The sequence below is a fragment of the Siniperca chuatsi genome, linkage group LG3 (genome assembly GCF_020085105.1).
Source record: "Siniperca chuatsi isolate FFG_IHB_CAS linkage group LG3, ASM2008510v1, whole genome shotgun sequence".
NCBI lineage: Eukaryota > Metazoa > Chordata > Actinopteri > Centrarchiformes > Sinipercidae > Siniperca > Siniperca chuatsi.
The window spans coordinates 4,803,786-4,825,501 of record NC_058044.1 but is presented as its reverse complement, the minus strand read 5'-3'; the positions used below and the strand labels follow the sequence as shown (position 1 = coordinate 4,825,501).

Here is a 21,716-nt window from a genome sequence, read left to right as displayed (position 1 = left end):
TTAGAATAAATATAAACATAGTTCATTGTGTAACCCCTGCAGTAAAATTGATTTTACATCCACGGTGAACTTTCTGTTTGCATTCAAACATTCAAACACACGTGTTATTTACTCCAAATGATGCGTCTCAGTATTCTCGCGGAGATGTGTCATGGGCCACACAGTCATTCCTGTACATTCTCAACCACTTTCCATCCACTTCACACAAGGTCAGCCCCAGACTCATTCAGCAGCATACCTGTATTCGTCACATCTCCATTCACAGCAAACAAGCAACCTGCGGGCAGCCGGCAGCAGTGACATCTCTGCACATGGCCTCTGCCTCCCATTCCTACACTAACATTGTCATTGTGAGATTCATGTTTTTGTTCTGAACCTGATGTGTCCAGCTCGATAAGATTTGTTGTCAAATGTGAGCTAGTTTTTCAGGCCATTGTGGGGAGCAGGTTTCAGGTGTGTCAGTTGTGATCTTCTTCACGCTTTCAGTGGTTTGTTGTTGTTTTTTTAATTTGAGGTAAAAAAATAAATAAATAAATGCAACTGAGGCAAACAGGATGGAAGTGGAAGTTCATTTTACTTTCAGCCATGGCCTTGGAGGAGCCAGCACAGCAGTTGTGGACAAGACTAAGTAAACAGAGAGACAGATGGAGGGGTGGAGGAAAGTAGGGAGGAAGTGAGAAAAAGGAGGGAGGGAGGACAGGAGGTTTGGATAAGGAGGGTGTGGGTCAGAATGTTCATTGTGTGAGACTTCATAGGCACAAGGACACCGTCCCCTTCATAACAACACACTCACACACAAGGCCACACACATTAAATCAATAAAGACTCAAATAAATTCAGCAACTTCAACCTCCACACTACCTGGAGGCAATTCAGGCCCTGTAGGTGCAGACTCTGTGCAGTTTAAATCATCATCAACTCAAACGCTTTGACAGTTTTAATGATCAGAAAGAAACAGTTATAAAAATGTAAAGCTAAATTTAATCAAATCATTCAATATGTGTGTACATTTTAGAAATAAGTACAATTTCATGTTTATTTTTGTCGACAAAACAACTTGACAAAGTTTCAGTGAAAAGCAAAAGTGCTGCTTTGTCTTAAGTGCTTCACTCCCACATAAAAATCCTCCAAACAAACCAAAACATTCAGTAGTGAAGACACCATTTTCTTCATGTAACTGTCTCTTGTAAGACAGAGGTGAAGAAGAGAAAACCTTTCACAGTTCATAGTCATGATCCTGTTAATATCTGTCTGTGAGTGTCCATCTGATCACTCGTTTAAGCAGGTTCAGGCAACTAAGAGTGAGCCGTTATGGGAGGCCAGATTTCTACAGTTAAATCCTCTGTTGTCCAAGGCTTCACTGCTACTTTCTGATTCTCCAGTTCTGGTGTCTGCATCTGAAATTGTTCCATCAAATTAAATCCATCATTTTTCTATGCATTCAGACAACACCCAGGGAAAGTCCATCAGGATTACCAGTCTTACCCCCTGCGTGTTTGGAAGTTGTAGTCTTCTATGAAGAGTTCAAGGACACCAGCTGGTGAAAGGATACAGCATGCAGTGGACAGTCTTAAACCTGTAGAAGACAGAAGTGATTAATAATAAAAGAGATGCATGCTTGATTTTGAACATTTCTCAGTGTTAGTGATGTTTGGAATACTTTATTCTCCATGTGCTATGCAATTTAAATATGTACAGTATATATGTGTGTTTGCATATCCCTATAATACATACTGGTTGGTTGGTTATGTGAAGAAAAAAAAAATTTTAAAAAATTTAAAAAAAAAAACACACACACAGTGGTGTGAAAAAGTGTTTGCCCCCTTCCTGATTTCTTATTTTTTTGCATGTTTGTCACACTTAAATGTTTCAGATCATCAAACAAATTTAAATATTAGTCAAAGATAACACAATTATATTTTGGCATTTTTGCCTTTAATTTGGTAGTGACAGTGTACAGGTGACAAGAAATGAGTTGAGAGAGAGAGGGGGATGAGATGCAACAAAAGTCCAGGAATTCCAGCTAAATTACAGTAAAAGTAGCAGGAAAGAATAGCATTGTTGTTCATTTAAGTCCATGTATTATGTAGTATGCACACTGAACTGTAGGGTCTGTCGGCTTGCAGTGTGTGTTAAAGGGGACACTAAGTTATCTGTGACTTTGAATTGTCCTCTATCAGCAGCCAGTATGATACAGATGATCTGCTACTACAAAAAAGAAGAGAAAGCTTAAGCAGCTAAAATTAGTCCTGCAGAAGCATCTAATGAAGATGTCATACAGTAATATCATACCACTAGAATGTTTTTGATTTTTTTTTTACCTCCAGCAAGGAGATTATGTTTTTGCTCCTATTTGTCTGAAATCTCAAAAAGTTGTTGAAAGTTTTTCAAATGAAAATATGTGGAAAGTAGGTTGTGGACCAAAGAATAAACTAACAGTATTTGTGTGGATCCTGATTTTTTTTTTTTTTTAAGGATTTGAATATATTCTGTATTTTGCTCAAGCAGCAAGCGAGTCAATTCCCATAAACCCCCGTGTTAAAATGCCCAACTTTGAAATAAAAACAGAAATAAAAAATACAAAAAAAACGGTTTTGGTCTCTGTAGCCAAGATGGCAATGACCTGAGCCACCACACTACGTCCATGTTTTATACAGTCTATGGTTCTGCCTTTATTATATCAACCTTTATTATGTTTTGGGCTTCACTTCTTGCAGATATTGTTTCGGGCACAGTTTTGGTTAGGATTTCTTAACATTTTGAGATTTGCATTTCTGATTTTTTTTTTTCTCATACTGCATTTAATTTTGTACTTCCCATTACTGTGTATCCCTATGTATGATTTCTAAACATTTTCTATTATCATTTCTATCATTCTTTTCATCAGCACCAGTCATTTGACAATGACTGTCATTTTGTGACATTAAGTCGAAGATGCAAATGGGTGGGAAACCTTTGCTCACAGTTTCAGAAGCCAGAAACTCTCATTAACCCCACTCTGTGCTATAGAACAGCACATATCCAACAACTTGTCCCTCGAGAAGTGCTGCACTGCGAAACCTAGCAACGTGATGTCACCCCTGCACCAGAGTAACAACTGTTACACATATTGAAGTGATCTTGTTTGTGCATATAGCCTCAGGCCTGACTGTATCCCAGGCTGTCCACACAACTTTGTTTTTATCTTTTCCTATCATTTACTATTGAATGCATTTTCACATGACAAGATTTGTATTTTTTCTCCGAACCCGTTAAGTGATGCTGTCTGCAAAATATTTTTCATGCTGCTACATTCTTGACCTGATTTCTTTGGGGAAACAAACTTAATTTCCACAAATATGCCTGGGTAGACAAAGAAAAATATGATGTGAAAAAAAAAGGTTCTGTTTGTACAGGCAGATGAACATTTGACCTGCTCCTTTAAGGCTGTAGCGATGTTGAGCGTAACTCTGAGCGACACCAGTGGATGGAAACAAATGGAAAGAGCTCACTGCGGCGCGCTTGTGGTGATATGTTCTTACAGCTGGTGATGGCGAGGACTGGGAAAGACAAACACATCTGTTGTTCTGTTGTGTTACATCAAATTGCTTTTATCTCAGACTGAACGGAGAACAAGATGAACCGGAGATACAGGGGTGTCACGTCTTCAGGTTGGATCATCTGAGCAGTAAAACTGAGTGCTGGGGAATTCTAAAAGCAAAGTAGCCTGTAGTAAACAAGCATCTTGCCATAAAGATGAACAATTCATGCAATACACTGGTAAATCAGTCTTAAATATTTATTAATAATATGCTCTTGGGCTTAATGTTTGATTTCTTGATTACAGGTTTTAAGTGATTATTTCTACACTGACAAACAAGATTTGGAACAAAGTAGCATCTAATTTCAGTCCACACAAAAGGCTACAGGATAATTTTATTTTGGTGAGCCTTGAGTTTTTTTGTAGCACCACCATCATGTGAAATTTCCTTTTAACTAACACTTTGGTCCGTGAAATAACGTCTACAATTTCATTAAATTTGTTATGGGCATTCCTGGTCCCGAGAGGAAGAATCCTAGAGTTTTTAGTGACTTTCTGACCTTTAGTCTAGCATCCCCATCAGGCTAAAATGTCAAATTTGCACAGAATATACCTCATAATCTAGTTGTCAGAAATGTGCTTAGCACATTCCTTGTGTCAAGGGAATAAACCTTTTTGATTTTAATTATCCTGTGACCTTTAATATACTGTAGGCCGACCCTGAGGAAAAACTGTACATGTTTTGTCCCACTAATAGTTGCTGTTTTTCTCAACTGCAATAGTTTCATATTGTGGGGTATAGTGACTATTGCAGGCTGTAGGGGGAGCAACCTAGGCATTAGAAATTAGGTCGCATTCAGACCAACTTAAGCTCTGCATGAAAAAACGCAGCCTTGTTTTCATTCGTTTAAATGAGGCCAGTTGAGTGACACAGCGGGGGGGCCAACACAGTGGGCTCTAGGGGAAAAAAAGCAGGATCATCCAGCAAAAAAGTTGAACCAGGCTCGATGTCATCCGGCAAGGCACTACCTTAGCCAGTCACATACATGTAAGTAGACATTCCTGGTGGATTTGTAACATGAACACTGTATTCCTACTGTTTACCTTACGATCACCACGACGAAAGATAAAATAGTTGCCACCATGATAACTTTCCAGAGTTGTAAAATCCTGTCTGTGAGTATTAGAAACTATTGTGCAGTGTTTTAACATCCGATAAGCCTTTAAACACATTAATCTCTTACTCCAACTGGACTTCCTGGATCGTATGTGAAGCAACATGTCCCCACCAACGCAGCCCCTTGCATTGTTTTAACACAGGGCTGATTTCAGTTTTAACGCCCTATTAGTCTTAGTTTAAAACATAGTAGATCATTTAAAATGTTCCCATGTAACTTTTATATAATAAATAATATAATAAAGCTCAAGTAAGAAGATTCATGAAGTCAGCAAACTGATTCAATCAACTATCATGTATCAAAACTTTGCTAACATTAGCCACCAAAAGCTACTGGTCGTACACAAACAAGTAAGGCTGTAACAGCAAAACCCATGACTGTATGAAATTGAGCAAGGGTGTGTTTTATTGTTCAGTTAAACTTTTCACTTAACAGGATGAATGTGCTATTTCTTATTTCAGAAGTAATATGGTGTAACTTTCATAGACCGAAGTATCCAAGGTGGAGAGTTTTCAAGCCAAGTATGATCTAACTCAAATATGTGTTGTCAGTCAAGTATTGTAGGGAGGTCATTTCCTGAGGTCCCTTTGTTGCATATTTATTGTTGTAGCTTTGTAACAAAAAAGGGTACGTAACCTTTTTATAACAGGAAAATATGTTCATTCCACGTCAGAAGTTACAGGCAATTTAACAAAAACAAAAATAACAGAAATTGCCTTTGCTTGTCTCACACACAAGGAAGCAGGTCTAAGCATGTATCATACCCACATCACTTGTACACCAACCAAAATGTTGTAAAGCTGCTGACTGGAGGTGGAATAGTTATCAAAGACACTACACAGAATGATGTGGGCAGAGATATGTTGCTTATATCTCCTGATTCATGAGTTGATGGAGTGACAGACAAACCTGGAGGGGTCTTCCTCCTTAGAGAAGCTTCCTTTCACCTCAATGCTATTCATCTTGTTCTCAAACATCCCATAGCTCAGAGTCACCTGCAAGGGAGAAAACACACACACACACACAACCGTAAGAGGAAGTGCATCCGCATGAATTTCTGTGTGTGTGTGTGTGTGTGTGTGTGTGTATGTGTGTGTGTGTGTGTGTGTGTGTGTGTACAGCAGGTAAAATAAGTATTGAACCATTTTTCTCAGTAAATGTATTTCTAAAGGTGCTATTGACATGACATTTTCACCAGATGTTGGTAACAACTCATGCAATCCACACATGCCAAGAAATCTAACCATAGATGTCCATACATTAAGTTATGTGGTATGTTGCCAAGACAATCAGTAATTAGAAAGCAATCCTGCCCCTTGTCAGTGTAAATAATATCAGCTGGTTCAGTCCCAACTGATGGCCTATGTTTGCAAAACATACTGATGGCATTGGTTACAGAAGGATTTCAAAACTTCTGAATGTTTCAGTGAGCACTGTTGGAGCCATAATCCAGAAGTGGAAAGAACATCATTTCACCATAAACCGGCCACGACCAGGTGCTCCTCGCAAGATTTCTGACAGAGGAGTGAAAAGAATCATCAGAAGAGTTGTTCAAGAGCCAAGGACCACTTGTGGACCGCTTCAGAAGGACCTGGAGTTAGCAGGTGCAATTGTTTCGAAGAAAATAATACGTAATGCACTCAACCGCCATGGCCTGTATGCACGCTCACCACGCAAGACTCCATTACTGAAGAAAAAGCATGTGGAAGCTCGTTTAAAGTTTGCTGCACAAGCCTGTGACATACTGGGAGAATATAGTCTGGTCAGATGAGACCAAAATTGAACTCTGTGGATGCCACACCATGTTTGGAGGAGAAATGGCACTGCACATCACCCCCAAAACACCACACCAACAGTGAAGTTTGGAGGTGGAAACATCATGGTGTGGGGCTGTTTTTCAGCATACGGTACTGGCAAACTTCATATAATTGAAGGAAGGATGAATGGAAAAATGTACAGAGACATTCTTGATAAAAATCTGCTGCCATCTACCAGGATGATGAAGATGAAACGAGGGTGGTCATTTCAGCAAGACAATGATCCCGAACACACAGCCAAGGAAACTCTCAATTGGTTTCAGAGAAAGAAAATAAAGCTGCTAGAATGGCCCAGCCAATCACCTGACTTGAATCCAATTGAAAATCTATGGAAAGAACTAAAGATCAGAGTTCATAGAAGAGGCCCACGGAAAAAGATTTCAAGACTGTTTGTGTGGAAGAAGGGGCCAAAATCACACTTCAGCAATGTATGCAACTCGTTTCTCCATACAGGAGGCTTTTGTACGAAGTGTTAAATGAATTTCAGTAAGCGTGTTCAATACTTTTTCCCTGTGTCATTTAACATTATTAATGGACATCTATGGTTAGATTTCTTTGAATGTGTGGATTGCATGGGTTGTTACCAACATCTGGTGAAAAGTTCATGTCAATAGCACCTTTAGAAATATATTTACTGAGAAAAATGGTGACGTGTTCAATACTTATTTTACCTGCTGTACGTGTGGGTCACTACCTGGTGTGGTATGCTTTTGTGGCTGATGAGCAGCAGGTTTTCCAGGTGGGAGTGGAATAAAGGACAGTGGACCATGGAGATGCCCAGCCTCTTCTCCACAATGAAGCCCACCGTACAGTCGTCAGGGAGACGGATCGTCGCCGACGTCTCCTCGAACCGGGAGCCGCTAAAATACACACATACAAAAACCCACACACACATGAATTACTACAGATTTACATTTGACAAAATACAGATGACTAAAGACATGCTTTTTTATATTCACAGATCACGAATTGTGCCTTTAAATTATATTATTTTTCTGGTTATAAGGGGAGAACTTTTCTAAAAGAAAAACTATAAAACTGCCCAACTTTCATCCTAAATGTACAATATTGGTGATTTTGCATGTTTTGGCCCATTTAGTACTTATTGCATTTACTTTACTGCTGACCTTTTCCAAAGAACACCGTAAAGTTTTAGATTGATTCCCTACCTTCTAGCCCTGGGCAGCCATTAGTCTCAGTTCTCTGAGAGCAGTATAAATACAAACTTGCAGAGACTTGAAACTTACTTTAGATTGGTGATTCATCACCTTGAACATTTAGTCAGCTTTATTTTTTAGTCAAAGTTATGCCGCTGGTTAATGCAGTTGAAGAAAGAGACTGTTTTGAAATGTGCATTCAAGTCTTTGCAGGAAACTGTGACAAGAGTTTGCCACCAAACAGCAAACTTGCAAGAGGCCTTTGAAATCCAATTATGTATTGTGTTGTGATTTTGTATGACATCTATGTTCACTTTTGTTTGTTTTTTTGTCTTTTAGGTTTGCTTTTCGGGCTCTCAAATCTCAAATGATAGAGTTTCTAACAAGCACTGTTACGCATCAGCCAGATATTTTCCAAACGTTTAGTCTCAGCTGCAATATTGAGCAACTATAACATTATTTTGACAAAAAAGTAAGGGCATTAAAGGTTCACTGTGATGGAGTACCTATTTCAAGCAAGTTTAAAGTCTCTTCAAGTTGATATTCATTGCATGCCACCAAGATATAGTACATTTTAGAAAACGTTGACTAAATGCATTTTGCAGTTAATGGACTAAGAAGAGCAAAAATATTGAAATAGATGATGGAACCTGCACCTGAACCTACACATGTCTTTATTGTGGAGTCTCTGACTTTGACTAATCTGGACATTTGGTCCCTATGAAGACAATGTACACACACACACACATGCAGGGAGTATCAAGTGGTAAATACCTGGCCCATGGAGCCATCTTCTCCGCCAGCCGCCGACTCAGACAGAATCCTGCTCCTCCTGTAGCGAACCAGAACCGCACTTCCCTCTGAGTGACAAAACACACACACACACACACACACACACACACACAGATTTATAGATACATACATGCAGACATAGCGAAACAAAAACATATGTTTTTTTTAAACAACATTCTCATCCCTGGCTTTGATGAATGTGTTTAAAATCCTCCAACCAAGAATTTCACTGCATCAAAAAAACACATCTTCCTTATTAACTTCAATGAGAGCACTGTGTTGGCACGGAGGGGCCTAACTAGCATCCTCTCCCAAGTGGAAGCTAGTTAGCCTAGCTTGGTAGCTCACTTTCCAAAAGGAATACAAACATAACAGCACAATAGGTCCTTCCAAATGTTGAATGTTCTAAATTATATTATAACTATACTTAATACTTAATTATTATTAATCAACGCTATGTGGGTTTGTGAAGAAACGGGGGGGAAACTACTAAACAAGGCTATACATGCTCCAGTCGGTAGCAAAACAACAAAAGCTGACAGCATGTCTCACAATGACGTCACTCAAAAGTCATAATCATTACCATGGTAAACCCCCACCAAGAGGATTGAGGTTTAGATGCAGTTTGCTTAAATATGTCCAAAAACAGTTTTATCCTCTTTTGAAAAATGCAGAATACCTGTTGTATTATTATAGTTTATATGTACACAAAAACCGAGGAGGATTTAAAATTCAGTTAAGCATGCCTAACCTTTAAGTAAAGAACCTCTTTTGCCTGCAAAGCATTTGTTTTCATGTCAGTTTGTCAACATTTGAGTTCAGTTTGTCCCTCACACACATAGAGACACACACACACCCGCAGAGACACACACACATCTACAGCATAATGTCTCACCATCTTCTTATGGGAAGAAAGAAACAAATCCTTGAAACTCAAAATACACAAAATCTGTATTCACAAAAGTATAGAAATAAACACACACACACACACACACACACAGGAATATTAGGAATATTTGACAAACTGACGCAGTATCTTTCCCTCTGACACACACAATGTCTTTAATAGATAAGAAATACAGCCGAGAAAGATTGCTTTCACTGACCCTAAATAATAAAGTGTACTACTTTTCTTTCCCTGTTCGCTCTGGTTTCCCTTCAGACTTGTATTGGTTGTTAGGTATTTTCCAAACCAGCCTGCTATGAATTGCATGTCTTTATCTGTTAACTCTCTGCCATTTCTCAAGCAGATGTTATGTCTTTTTTATTTCCTGCAGTATAAACTGTTTAGGTGATATTTTACAGGAGGAAATGTATCTTTCTGGTGATTTGTTTGTGTGTTAGTCACATAAATGAGATTAGGAGTCTAGAGCAGGCAATAATTACAGAACAAATGAGTAAACTGTGTGTGTGTGTGTGTGTGTGTGTGTGTGTGTGTGTGTGTGTGTGTGTGTGTGTTTTTCTTTCCTTCACTTTCCTTTTGCTATGATGTCGCTTGCCTTAATTTCCTTCCCTTTCATTTATTCTGTTCAAACATTTCCTTCAACTTTCTTTCTGACAGACTTATCTGTTTTTATTCCTTTTGTTTGCTTCCTCTCCACCAATTTTCCTTACATTTACTCTTCTCTTTTCCTTCCTTTACTTTTGTTATCCTTTCATCCACTTTGAATCCTTTGCTGTTTTCATTTCTTTTCCCTTACTTGCATTTCCTTTCCTTCTGTCCTTTCCTTTACATTCTCGTCCTGTCCTTTCCTTTCCCCTCTCTGTCCTCCTTTTCTTCCCATTACTTTTCTTTACATTTTTATCATTTCCTTTCCTTACCTACCCTTTCCTTTTGTTTCCATTCCTTCCTTCTCTCATCCTCCTCTCAGCCTCACAATAGTAACAGGAAATCGAAAAAGATGGTCAGCAAGATGTAAGAAAAAGAGACGAGGAGACAGAGAGGAGCCTGGCATTAGTTTGTTTTCTCCATCACCCATCCAACCTCAGCAAAGGATGGAGACGATGAAAAATAGGAAGAAAAGAGAAAAGTGAAAGAGAGTAATAGGAACAGAAGGGAAGAGGAAGGGAAGCAAGAGAGAGAGAGTTAGGAAGCAAAGATAAATAAAGGTCTATTTTCCAGTGTAAATGGATGCAATCAGAGTGCAGAATGTGACACAAGGGAGATGGAGAGAGTAATTTCAAGAAATGAGTGAGAGAGATTGAAAAGGGCAGGGAGAAAGGAGAGAGAAAAGGAGAGAGGGGATGACACGCTATTCAGAGAGCTTGCTGGTAACCGGATGCACTTTAACTCAATAGGAGCATTAATTCTACTGTAAAGCATGTGAACTCAATGACACACACACACACACCTGTGAATAGCTGCATGTGTAATCCAAAAATAATCGACCTCCTGCAGTTTGACAACCTCCTTCCCCCGGGGAGTCTTCGTCATTGTGTGTGTGTGTGTGTGTGTGTGTGTGTGTGTGTGTGTGTGTGTGTACTTGTACATCCATCTTTGTGAGGACCAATTTAAGTTTTTTTGGAAAGTGAGGACATTTTGGCCGGTCCTCACTTTTTGACAGACCTTCAAAGGGCTGTTTGAGGGTTCAGACTTTAAGGATAGGTTTAGGGTATGGGTCGTGGTTAGGCATTTAGTTGTGAGGGGGCTGGGGAATGCGTTATGTCAATGAGGGTCGTCACAAGTGTGTGTGAGTGTGTATTTTACCACTAATCAATATCCCAACAAGATACTAATCACTCATTGATCCACTTGAGTCCGAAAATCCTTCCCATGTGAACAAAAGCCACGGAGCTACACTGTTCCTGTACTTGCATACATCCATCTATCTATCCATGACTGCATCCTCCCCTCATGTCCTGTCAGCGGTGACGAGAGTCAAAATGAAAGTGTAAGTATGGATTTTGAATGGCAGTGGTTAACCTGGCTGGGCTGCGGTTTTGGCACAAAACCAATAAAAAGAGACCTCAGCTTTGTTTTACAGTTCATTAGTGTCCTCAGAGGAGCAAAGCAGAGCATCAAAAAGAGGGGAAAGAAAAAAAGGAAGGAATGAAAAATAGATGGATAGACAGAGGTTGGAATGAGTCAAAGAACAAAAAAGGGAAGAACAAAAACAGAGAAATGTCTTTGTTTTCACAATGTGAGTCTCATTTTTGTAGTTTTGGCCATCATTCTAGTTATGATGACATTTACTCAAACTGTGGAGAGGCAGGATGGCACAATCTATTTGGAAATTTAAAATGTAATTTAATTCATAGCAAAAGCATAATACTTTCAATCCACACAGATCCCAGCAACTGCTGAGGTGCTAAAGAGGCTAAACTGTCTCCACCAAGGTAACTGTAATATCAGAAATAAACCAAACCTGCTGGTCTGTTCAATCAACAGTAATAATTTTCAGTATGCTATATGAAAAGAATATGGGAGGGACTTGGGGTTTTATTTATATTCATTTTATTTTCCCACAAGTAAAACGGTGGAGCCTTAATGATTAATAAACACAACAAGCATATTTGAGACAACTGATGAACGACTAAAAATGCTTCAGAAAATTGAAGCAGTTGACTCTGTAAATCGGCCAGCAGGTGAAGTTTGAGATTATTTCTCAAAATGTCCATTGAAAATGCCCTTTGACCTTTGAACTACGTTACTTAGCTGTTTTTTACACTAGAATCAAGTGGGATTTTTTGTTGGGTAAAAATCTACTTTGAATTTTGGAATTGATTAGAATTATAAATAAATATTTTTGTATGCGTAATTGTTTGGTTATCATCATGCAGGCCTATAAAAACACTGCAATAGTCAATAGTTTTTTCTAAATTGTGTGCTGCATTTAAATTCGGACTGTGTTTAGAATATAACTACAACAGCGCGGAGTGGATGGCATCAAAAGAGCCACGGCGCGTGGACGTGCCCTTCACATGACCTGTATGGTGAAGGCGGAATGCAGACACAATAAAACATTCTGTAAATGCCTGAAGTGCTGGGTTGCTGTTTAGGAAGTGCACACCAAAGGTGCTGAATGTCTGCGCAAAGTGTGTTTGAGCAATATGTAGCAGAAATAATCGCAAAATCAATGCATTCTAATAGCGGATCAATTTTACCCATTGGCGGTTTTAGGTATACAGCGACTCCTGGCGGTTCTAGTGTTAAATGTGATGAATGCTAGATATGTCACTTAAAATGTTTTTATATCTAAATAGAAAACCTGTGTAATCGCATGGGTTTGCTCCTAAATTTGTGTCTGTGAAAATACATCCAAAGATATTTGGAAAAGGAAGAACGGCTCGAAGAGTTAGAAAATTAAAACAGTGGGATGTGTGGCTATGAGTGGCAGCATTTAACTTGTCCATAGGTTACAGGGAGGGATTTCCACAGTGTAGCAGCATCAGAAGATAGCAAAGACAAAATAAGAAGAGAGAAAGAGAAAAGAGAAGGAAACAAAGAAAGAAGGCAGGAAGGAAGAATGCAAAGAAACAAGTAAGCAAAAGACAGAGAAAATTAGCAACAGAGGGATTCATGCAAACCAGTAAGTGAATAAAAACAAGATGGAAAAAGGAGCTAAAGAATCTCAGAAGGCAGGACAGCAGGAAAAATAAATCTGTGGAGTTATATTAAAGACAGTAATGCATCACAGAGGGGTCACCCTGCCTTAAGGAGTTATCGGTCCATATAAATTAAATTCAGTATGGGCTTCAGGGGAGTTTTAGTGTGCTGTGGTATAAATGCTGTTTCAGAGGCTTTTCCAATCCTGCCAAGAAGAAATGTTCTGGGGAAACATTGAGGAATCTTTTAGCATGTTTAGTAACGTTTGAATTGTTGAATTCTATCACAAAATAGTATTTGTAATAGTGACTCAGCAAAATGCTGAAAATGAAAATGTTTTACAGTATAAAACCTTTTCAAAGTGTATCTGTTTGTTTACTTTGAGAGAAGCAATGTTCATTTGATGTCATGAAGTGAACAGGGATCTGATTATTGGTGATGACCTCAGCATGTACTTAGCATAGCTGCACCCAGCTTCAGTCTGAGAAGAAGATCCTGTATGGGTTAAATTAAATAAACACTGTGGTATGGTACCGTTGCATTGCCCTCCAGCAGTTCGTGAGCAGTGATGGGCCTGTCCAGGCTCGGTTTGCCCACGTAGATGTCGCTGTCCTGGGGAAAGGCCGAGAGCAGGGAGAGGAGGGCCTCCGGGTTCACGTAGTTATCATCGTCCACGTGACAAAACCACCTTAGGAACCACAGAGGGAATAACAGACAAAAGATGCACTTAAAATATAACACTGATGTTTGATTTAATGGTCTGGGTTTCTCTGCTCCCCTCCATTCCCCTTGTTGATGTCTGGAGCCAGGCAGATCAGAGATTTGAACACTAATTTTCATTCTTGCACAGAATGAATCCAACAACAACTCCAAACTTGAAAATTGCCTGAACTACAGTAGATGATACATCACATTAACATTAACATTTTTTGTTTTTAAAGTCAAAAGTTTCTGGTTTATAATTGCCAACTCAGTTGGGTGTTTTTATATCAGTGCAACCATTTTGTTACGCTGAATTACCTTTTGCTCAGAGGAAGAAATGTAAATCTCCCACAGGGAATAATTCCTCAAATCCATCAACAAAATGTTGCAGAGATTTGAAATATTCTAAACTCAAGGTTTACTCAGTACAAGGACTGGGAGATATGGCCAAAAAGTATAACCTTGATTTTTTTAAGCTTGGGGTAGATTTAAAAAAAAAAAAAATGCAATGGGAATGAAACATGATTTAAATATCATATTTTTTAGGCCTTCATGTGCAAGACAGTTCAGCATTATTAATAAAAAAGCTGCACCACCGGAAAGGCTGTCTTTGTTATGCACATTCAAAAAAGATACAGGTTATCCCACACAGCTATGGACTGTGACTTTGGAGAGACCTAGTCAAAGTCCTGACCTGAATCCTACTGAGATGCTGTGGCATGACCTTAAAAAGGCAGTTCATGCTTGAAAACCTTCCAATGTGGCTGAATTACAACAATTATGCAAAGATGGGTAGGCCAAAATTACTTATTTGCAGCTGTATCATACAAATAAATAGTTAAAAAATCATACATTGTGATTTCTGGATTTTTTTTTTTTTAGATTATGTCTCTCACAGTGGACATGCACCTACAATGACAATTTCAGACCCCTCCATGATTTCTAAGTGGGAGAACTTGCAAAATAGCAGGGTGTTCAAATACTTATTTTCCTCACTGTATATTATTGCACAGCTCTTCCAAGTTTTCTGGTTTTCCCTCTGATGTCATTCAGCTGCTCTGCCTCAACTCTCAGTGATTTAACATTATGGAGTTTCCTTATGGACAGATAACTTTACTTGTTGCTAAAGTAGTTGCTAACTACTGGTAATTGTTAGTTAGCTGCCGTTAGCTAGTTAGCACAGTTAACCGTGCAGTTTGCTGTCCTATTAGCTGACTCTGCCCAGACTGGGAGATCGGAGTAGTAATGTAATCAACCGCCAATCAGAAGAAAATGGGCTTTTAGGGACGGGGGCCTTAAAGAGACAGGAGCTAAAACATCTTGTTTCAGACAGATGATGAACTGAGGGGCTGTATAAAGGGTCAGTATAAAATAAATAAGGACTTTTTTGAACTGTGAATCATGCAAAGCTACTCTAGTGGAGTCCCAGAATCAAAATATAGAGCTGGAAATGTCTCCTTTAATGTAAAAGAAAAAATACAGGAAAAACAACTGCACTTCTGTCTTCTTCTGTCTGTCCAGATTTCCTGTGGTCCCCATAGCATGAATTTCACTGTATTACACTGTGAATGATCAAGTTTATTTCTTCTGCCACCATACTGACTGGACATGATATCAATGCCTCATTCCAAACCAAACAGACTCTTACTACAACATTAGAGTCCAAATTACAAAGCTGCTGGTACCAAGCTGAAGTGCTGTCTTGTTTCCTCTGCCATCCTAATGGCACAAATGACACAAAAGGCTTCCTTCCAAACCAAACAGCCTCACTTCCCTCTTCAGTCCAAATAACAAAGTGGGCCCTGGAGCCAAACTGAAGCCCTCTTTCATTTTCTCTGCCATCTTAATAACAGGACAGCAGTCGAAGCCTTAGTCACACACCAAACACAAGCTGTTGAGCCTCATTGTATTTTCCACAAATCAAACATATGACAGAATATCAACAAGACATTGTCCAGTATGCCAAAAAAAAAATTCCTAGGATGGTGAATGGTCATGACCAGCCCTACTCTGCCTCTGATTGGCTAGTACTCGTTGCCTTCATTGGTTGAGTTGGTTAGGTTTAGGTAAGAGGAGTAAGATTGGTTAGGGTTAGGGGAAGAATATCAAGGTAAGCCAATCAGAGGCAGAGTAGGGCAGGTCATCGCCATTCTAGGAAAAAAAATATTGCGTCCAGTATAATGTATGGCCAGTCTGTTTTCATTCCCAGGAAGTCAGGTGACGTAGTATAATGAGCGACATAAAAAGCAATAACAGTGAGTTATTAAAAGTTTTAAGTTACATTACGTTACAAGTCACGTCACGTGACTTACGTCACTAATGTCACATCATGTGACTTCCTACTACCTATCCAAGTAGTTTTGTTGCCTAAACCTAACCAACACGTGACTTAGAAGTCACATGACTTATTGTATGTCACGTGGCTTCCCACTAGCTAACCTAGTAGTTTCTGAAGGTGTCTCCTACAGACGTAAAAGTAGTTTCTGAAGGCGTCTCCTACAGATGTTAAAGGGTACCATGTGCGTCTGTATACAACGTCGAGGGGCGTGACAAAACGTCGGTATATGATGCCCTGGGAATTAAAACGGGTTGGTATGGCAGCCTTAAGCAGGGTCATGTGCTGAAACCAGGCTATTTTAAGTTTATCAGAATCAGAATCAGAAATACTTTATTGATCCCCGAGCAAAAGAGTTTCCTCTAGGGGATCAATAAAGTATTTCTGATTCTGATTCTAATAAAGAGTAACGAAACCCCCAAACCACTTTTTTCAGCTGGGAACCAATGTATATGGGTATTTAGTAGTGTTGTTGATGGATTCATGTCCAAATCTCGACATTTTAGTGCACAGTATTTGAATTCTACGTATTGTGTTATAAATATGCATAGTGACTGACCTCTACTGATTGAAACACAGCTATTGCAACTGAATTTTGGTATTGGCTGATCTGGTGGCAGGTGATGTATATGGTGGCAGCATTCATCACCAACCAAGCCCCGCTCCCCACCCCTTCTTATAAAATCAACGTCTCTCGACTCTGCAGACTGCTGAGAAGAGCATTAGTGAAGAGTGGATTGAACGAATTGTGTGGACTGAGTGTAGTGATTGAGCAGTTAGATTGTACTGTTAGCATAGATTACCAATTAATGTACCAATTACAGTAAAAGTCAATAAATGTACATTTTGCTATCTTCATATCCCTTATTACACAGGGACAGATGCACTTTAGCATAAGGCAAATACATTTGTTTGGAGTAAACTGAAAATAAATGTTATGAGCAGTCAGCTGATGCAATGGCTAAACAGAAATGAACACAACCTAAAATGTATCCACACTTAATCTAAGGAAAAGACTATTTCCCACACTGTTTTATTGACAGGGGACCTCAAAAGTGATTTCAAAGATCACCCCTGTAATAAATCTGACTGTAGTAAGTCTCACCTGTGTATATGCTTATAAGATTATTTACTTCTTTGATTCCTCCTTTCAAAGCCTGCTGCTGTAACAGCCTGATTTCCCCACAGTGATCATTAAAGTTTGTAATCTTAATCCGATCTTTAAATCCAGTGTAGGCAGGATGATAGACGGACCATAATCTATCTCACCTCTTGTCTGATGCCATGAAGCCGTCGTACTCGGCAGACATCTTGCAGGACAGTGCCTGCTGGCTGTGATCTGACTGGCAGCCTGTTACCACCATGTTGTGACCTGGACAGAGGGGGGGGGGGGAACGTCTTGATTCTGAAAACAGTGTCCAGATGACTACGACTGAAACCTTTTCTACGATAGAACACTCCTGGACGAATGAGGGACTACACCGTCTTGCCTTGCTCTAAACTGCAATACAAGAACAATGCTATTTCTTTGTTTACAAGCTTCTACAGATCATCAGCTGGTGAGGATGTGAACTTTTTACTTGAGACATGCAGCTTTAGCCTCAGTGTTTTAGCATTTTATCATGTATCTTGAGTTGGAAGCACACTATTGTCTAAAATATTGTTGTATGTTGCAGCCCAGATTAAAAGCACACAACCGTATGCGTCCACATTGTTAATCTAAATCTAGATTTGAGACTTTGTGTGTACATTAGATCCAAGATTGCTGCTTACCTTCTGAACGTAAGTCCTCATCCTCCGTGTCTGTGAAAATGAACGTCTAGACAAAAAACACAGAAAAACAAAGAGAAGGAAAGGGATTTAAATACACCATCATATCCTTCTTCTGCAAATCTGTAACAGCACGCCCTGAAAGCACCTTCAAGGAGTGAACACAAACACACCCATACACACGGGATCAATATCGTTTTGAATGGAGCAAATTCAATGTGACAAAAACAAGGTTCCCGACTGTGAGCTAAAGAAATTAGTCATTACACACAGACACAGAACACACACACACATCAATACACACATTTTATGATCCAAAGTGGTCAGAGGGGCACTCACTATATGGCGAGTCAATTTGTTCTTTGGCAGATATATGAGTCAGATAAGACTGGAACCACACACACTCGCAAACACCTTGGTGTTACTACTCTCACAGCCCTCAGCCTGTTCTTACAGTCATTCAACCAGAGATAGATTGATGAATCTGTAGTACAACACTGACCTCTGGTGGTGTTGTAAAAACACTCAATCACTGAAGCCCAAACAGCTGATTTCATTTTATTTGACTCTTTTTGGAGGAACTTTGGTATATATTGTCTAAACTGTAATTGAATTTAAAATAATTAAAGGTCATATTTATTTTGCCTTCTGTGTTTATTATAGTTGTCCTTAAAAAAAAGTAAAAATAAATACTTGGCATATATTTATCATACTATTATCTTTGTCTATCCCTGTCCAAAATGAAAGTGCTGCCTTTACCAGGCAAAATAAATAATATACAGAGTTGTAGAAATATATTTTCAACAGAATTCAATCAAGTTACATACAAATTTCTTTATTCGTTTCTCAAGGGTCTGAACTTCACTCAAAAGATAAAAATCTGTATGGTGCATGAGTCGCTGAGACTGGGGAGGCTTGTACCAGGGGATTGGAACAGGCAACCCTTGCGTCACACTCCATCTCTGCAGCCCCTCAGGCTGAACCGTGCGGTGTGTTCAACTTTCTTTGCCAGGCAGGCACTAAATAACCTCAGAGTGGGACAAATCACCCGTTAGATGAGATAAACACAAACCATAACTCATGTTTTATTCAACTCCTAGAAATGTATTAATGTGTCTCCCTGACTTCTGGCTGGAAAACAAGAACACAAAAATGTTTCAAGCATACATTTTAAAGCAGTTTAGATTAGCTCTGTCTAAGTGACAACAATATATGGGCCTATATAATTTTGATATTAGATACACTGAGATGAAACTTTTAGAGTAAAAGGAAGAAGGAAAATAATGGAGCTAAGAAGTAATAAGAAATAGATCTCACATGTAACCTCAACTGCCTTGGGTGTAGATATCAGAATGTGAATAATAATAATAATAATAATAATAAAACTTTTTTTATAGAGCCCTTCTCAAAACAAAGTACAAAGTGCTTCACAAAGAGAGAAATGGTTAAAAGCCTAGCAGCTGAGTTCTGTACAGTCTGCAGTCATTTCATAGTTTTTTGATTAAGACAAGTGAACACGCTGTTACAATAATCAAGGCGTGAGGAGATAAAAGCATGTACAACAGTTTCTGCATCACTAAGATTTAAAATAGATCGGATTTTTGTAATGTTTCTCAGGTGATAAAAACATGATTGGACAAGCTTAGTGATATGTTGCTCAAAACATAAATTGCTATCAAACAGGACACCAAGATTTCTTGTAGCCGTGTCTGCCTTCTCTCGTCATGGGCAACGTGAGATCGCTGGCGAATAAATTGGACGAGCTAACGCCGTTCTCCCGGAGTCAGACGGAGTTCCATGAGTGTAGTTTGATGTGCTTCTCAGAGACATGGCTACACCAGGATATCCCGGACCATAACGTTTCCATCGACGGCTTTCAGACTGTTCGGGCCGACAGGGATCACGCCGAGCGGTAAGCGGAAAGGCGGCGGGCTTGCTGTTCTAGTTAACAACAGATGGTGTAACCCTGGTCACACTACTATCTGTAGCCCGGACATTGAACTGTTAGCTGTGGGACTCCAGCCATATTATCTGCCACGTGAATTCTCACATGCCATTGTTGTGGCTGTTTACATCCCCCCCTCTGCTAACCCGGCATCACACCGCCACAGCGCAACTACAGACTGAGTGCATTACTGGCTACATTAACTTCTGTGTGGACTGCAATGTCCCAACTAAGATGGTCCATTGTTATCCAAATAACAAACCGTGGGTAACAAAGGACATCAAAGACATCCTGAATGCCAAGAGGAGGGCCTTTACTGATGGTAATAGGGAGGAGGTGAGGGCTATCCAGGCCGACCTGAAGGTGAAGATCAGGGAGGCCAAGGAGAAGTACAGGAGAAAGCTGGAGCGGAAACTCCAGCAGAACAACATGAGAGCGGTCTGGAGCGGCATGAAGAGCATCACTGGCTTCAGACCGACTGGCAGCAGAGGAGTTGAAGGCAGCTTGGACAGGGCCAACGAACTTAATCTGTGCTTTAACAGATTCGACACACCGGCTCCTGCTCATCCCCCCTCTAACTCAGCTGCTGTCGGCCCTCAGACTCCGCTGTGTCCACTGCTCCCCCCGCCCCCATCTTCCTGGGAGAGTCCTACTCCCCCCTCAACTGAAGACGCCGCATCCCAGTGGCTCCAAGGACTACAGACCAGTGAGGATCATGTTTTTTGACTTCTCCAGTGCTTTCAACACCATCCGGCCAGCCCTGCTGGGTGAGAAGCTGGCAGCGATGCAGGTGGATGCCCCCCTTGTGTCCTGGATTGTGGACTAACTGACTGGGAGACCACAGCACGTGCACCTGCAGCACTGTGTCGGACAGCGTGGTCAGCAACACTGGGGCCCCTCAGGGAACTGTCCTCTCTCCCTTCCTCTTCACCATCTACACCACAGACTGTGGCCACCACACAGGTCCTGCCACCTTCAGAAGTTTTCTGATGACTCTGCTGTGGTGGGATGTATCAGCGGTGGCGATGAGACTGAGTACAGGGCTGTGGTGGGTAACTTTGTCTCATGGTGTGTGCAGAACCATCTGCAGCTCAATGCGACAAAGTCTAAGGAGCTGATTGTGGATCTACGGAGGGCCAAGGCACCAGCGACCCCGGTTTCCATCCAGGCGGTCAGTGTGGACATTGTGGAGGATTACAAGTACCTGGGAGTACACTTGGATAACAAACTGGACTGGACCAAGAACACTCAAGCTGTTTACAAGAAGGGCCAGAGCCGCCTCTATTTTCTGAGGAGGCTGAGGTCCTTCAACATCTGCCGGACAATGCTGAAGATGTTTTATGAGTCTGTGGTGGCCAGTGCTATCCTGTATGCTGTTGCATGCTGGGGCAGCAGGTTGAGGGTAGCGGACGCTAACAGACTCAACAAACTGATCCGTAAGGCCAGTAACATTATGGGGGTGGAGCTGGATTCTCTGGCGGTGGTGTCAGAGAGGAGGATGCTGGCCAAACTACACGCCATCTTGGACAGTGTCTCCCACCCATTCCATGACGTGCTGGTCAAGCAAAGGAGTACCTTCACCGGAAGACTTATCCCCCCAAAAAGCACCACAGAGCACCACAGGAAGTCATTCCTGCCTGTGGCCATCAAACTCTTTAACTCCTCCCTCTAAGGGTAGTCTGTATGACCCTAAGTCATTAAATTGGACATTAATCATTAACATCACTGCCATACTTGACATAATTGTGCAATATTCTGTGTAATACTCCTGTGCAATATGTTAGTTTAAAATTCCCTATTTATTGATATTGATATTACTCATACCTCTATTACTGCTGTGCAATATCCTCCGTCTCATTATAACCTTAATAAGCTACACTTAACTTGACAGTTCATGCACTATTACCTTATACCGTATTATTATCATCAACCGGTAAACCCTCTTTGTACTTCA

General features: G+C 40.2%; 1 protein-coding gene across 1 annotated transcript in view; it reads right to left on the bottom strand.

The window, feature by feature from the left end:
- Positions 1–555: 555 nt before the first annotated feature.
- mfng (MFNG O-fucosylpeptide 3-beta-N-acetylglucosaminyltransferase) overlaps positions 556–21,716 on the bottom strand; it is a 29,683-nt gene continuing 8,522 nt past the window's right edge. The window contains exons 2-9 of the mRNA XM_044190143.1: positions 17,821–17,866; positions 17,317–17,419; positions 13,545–13,698; positions 8,447–8,532; positions 7,210–7,375; positions 5,608–5,693; positions 1,486–1,576; positions 556–1,397 (exon numbers count right to left, since the gene is read on the bottom strand). Coding sequence (XP_044046078.1) covers positions 1,525–1,576; positions 5,608–5,693; positions 7,210–7,375; positions 8,447–8,532; positions 13,545–13,698; positions 17,317–17,419; positions 17,821–17,866 — 693 coding nt within the window. The 3' untranslated portion in view covers positions 556–1,397; positions 1,486–1,524. The remainder of the gene's footprint in view (positions 1,398–1,485; positions 1,577–5,607; positions 5,694–7,209; positions 7,376–8,446; positions 8,533–13,544; positions 13,699–17,316; positions 17,420–17,820; positions 17,867–21,716) is intronic.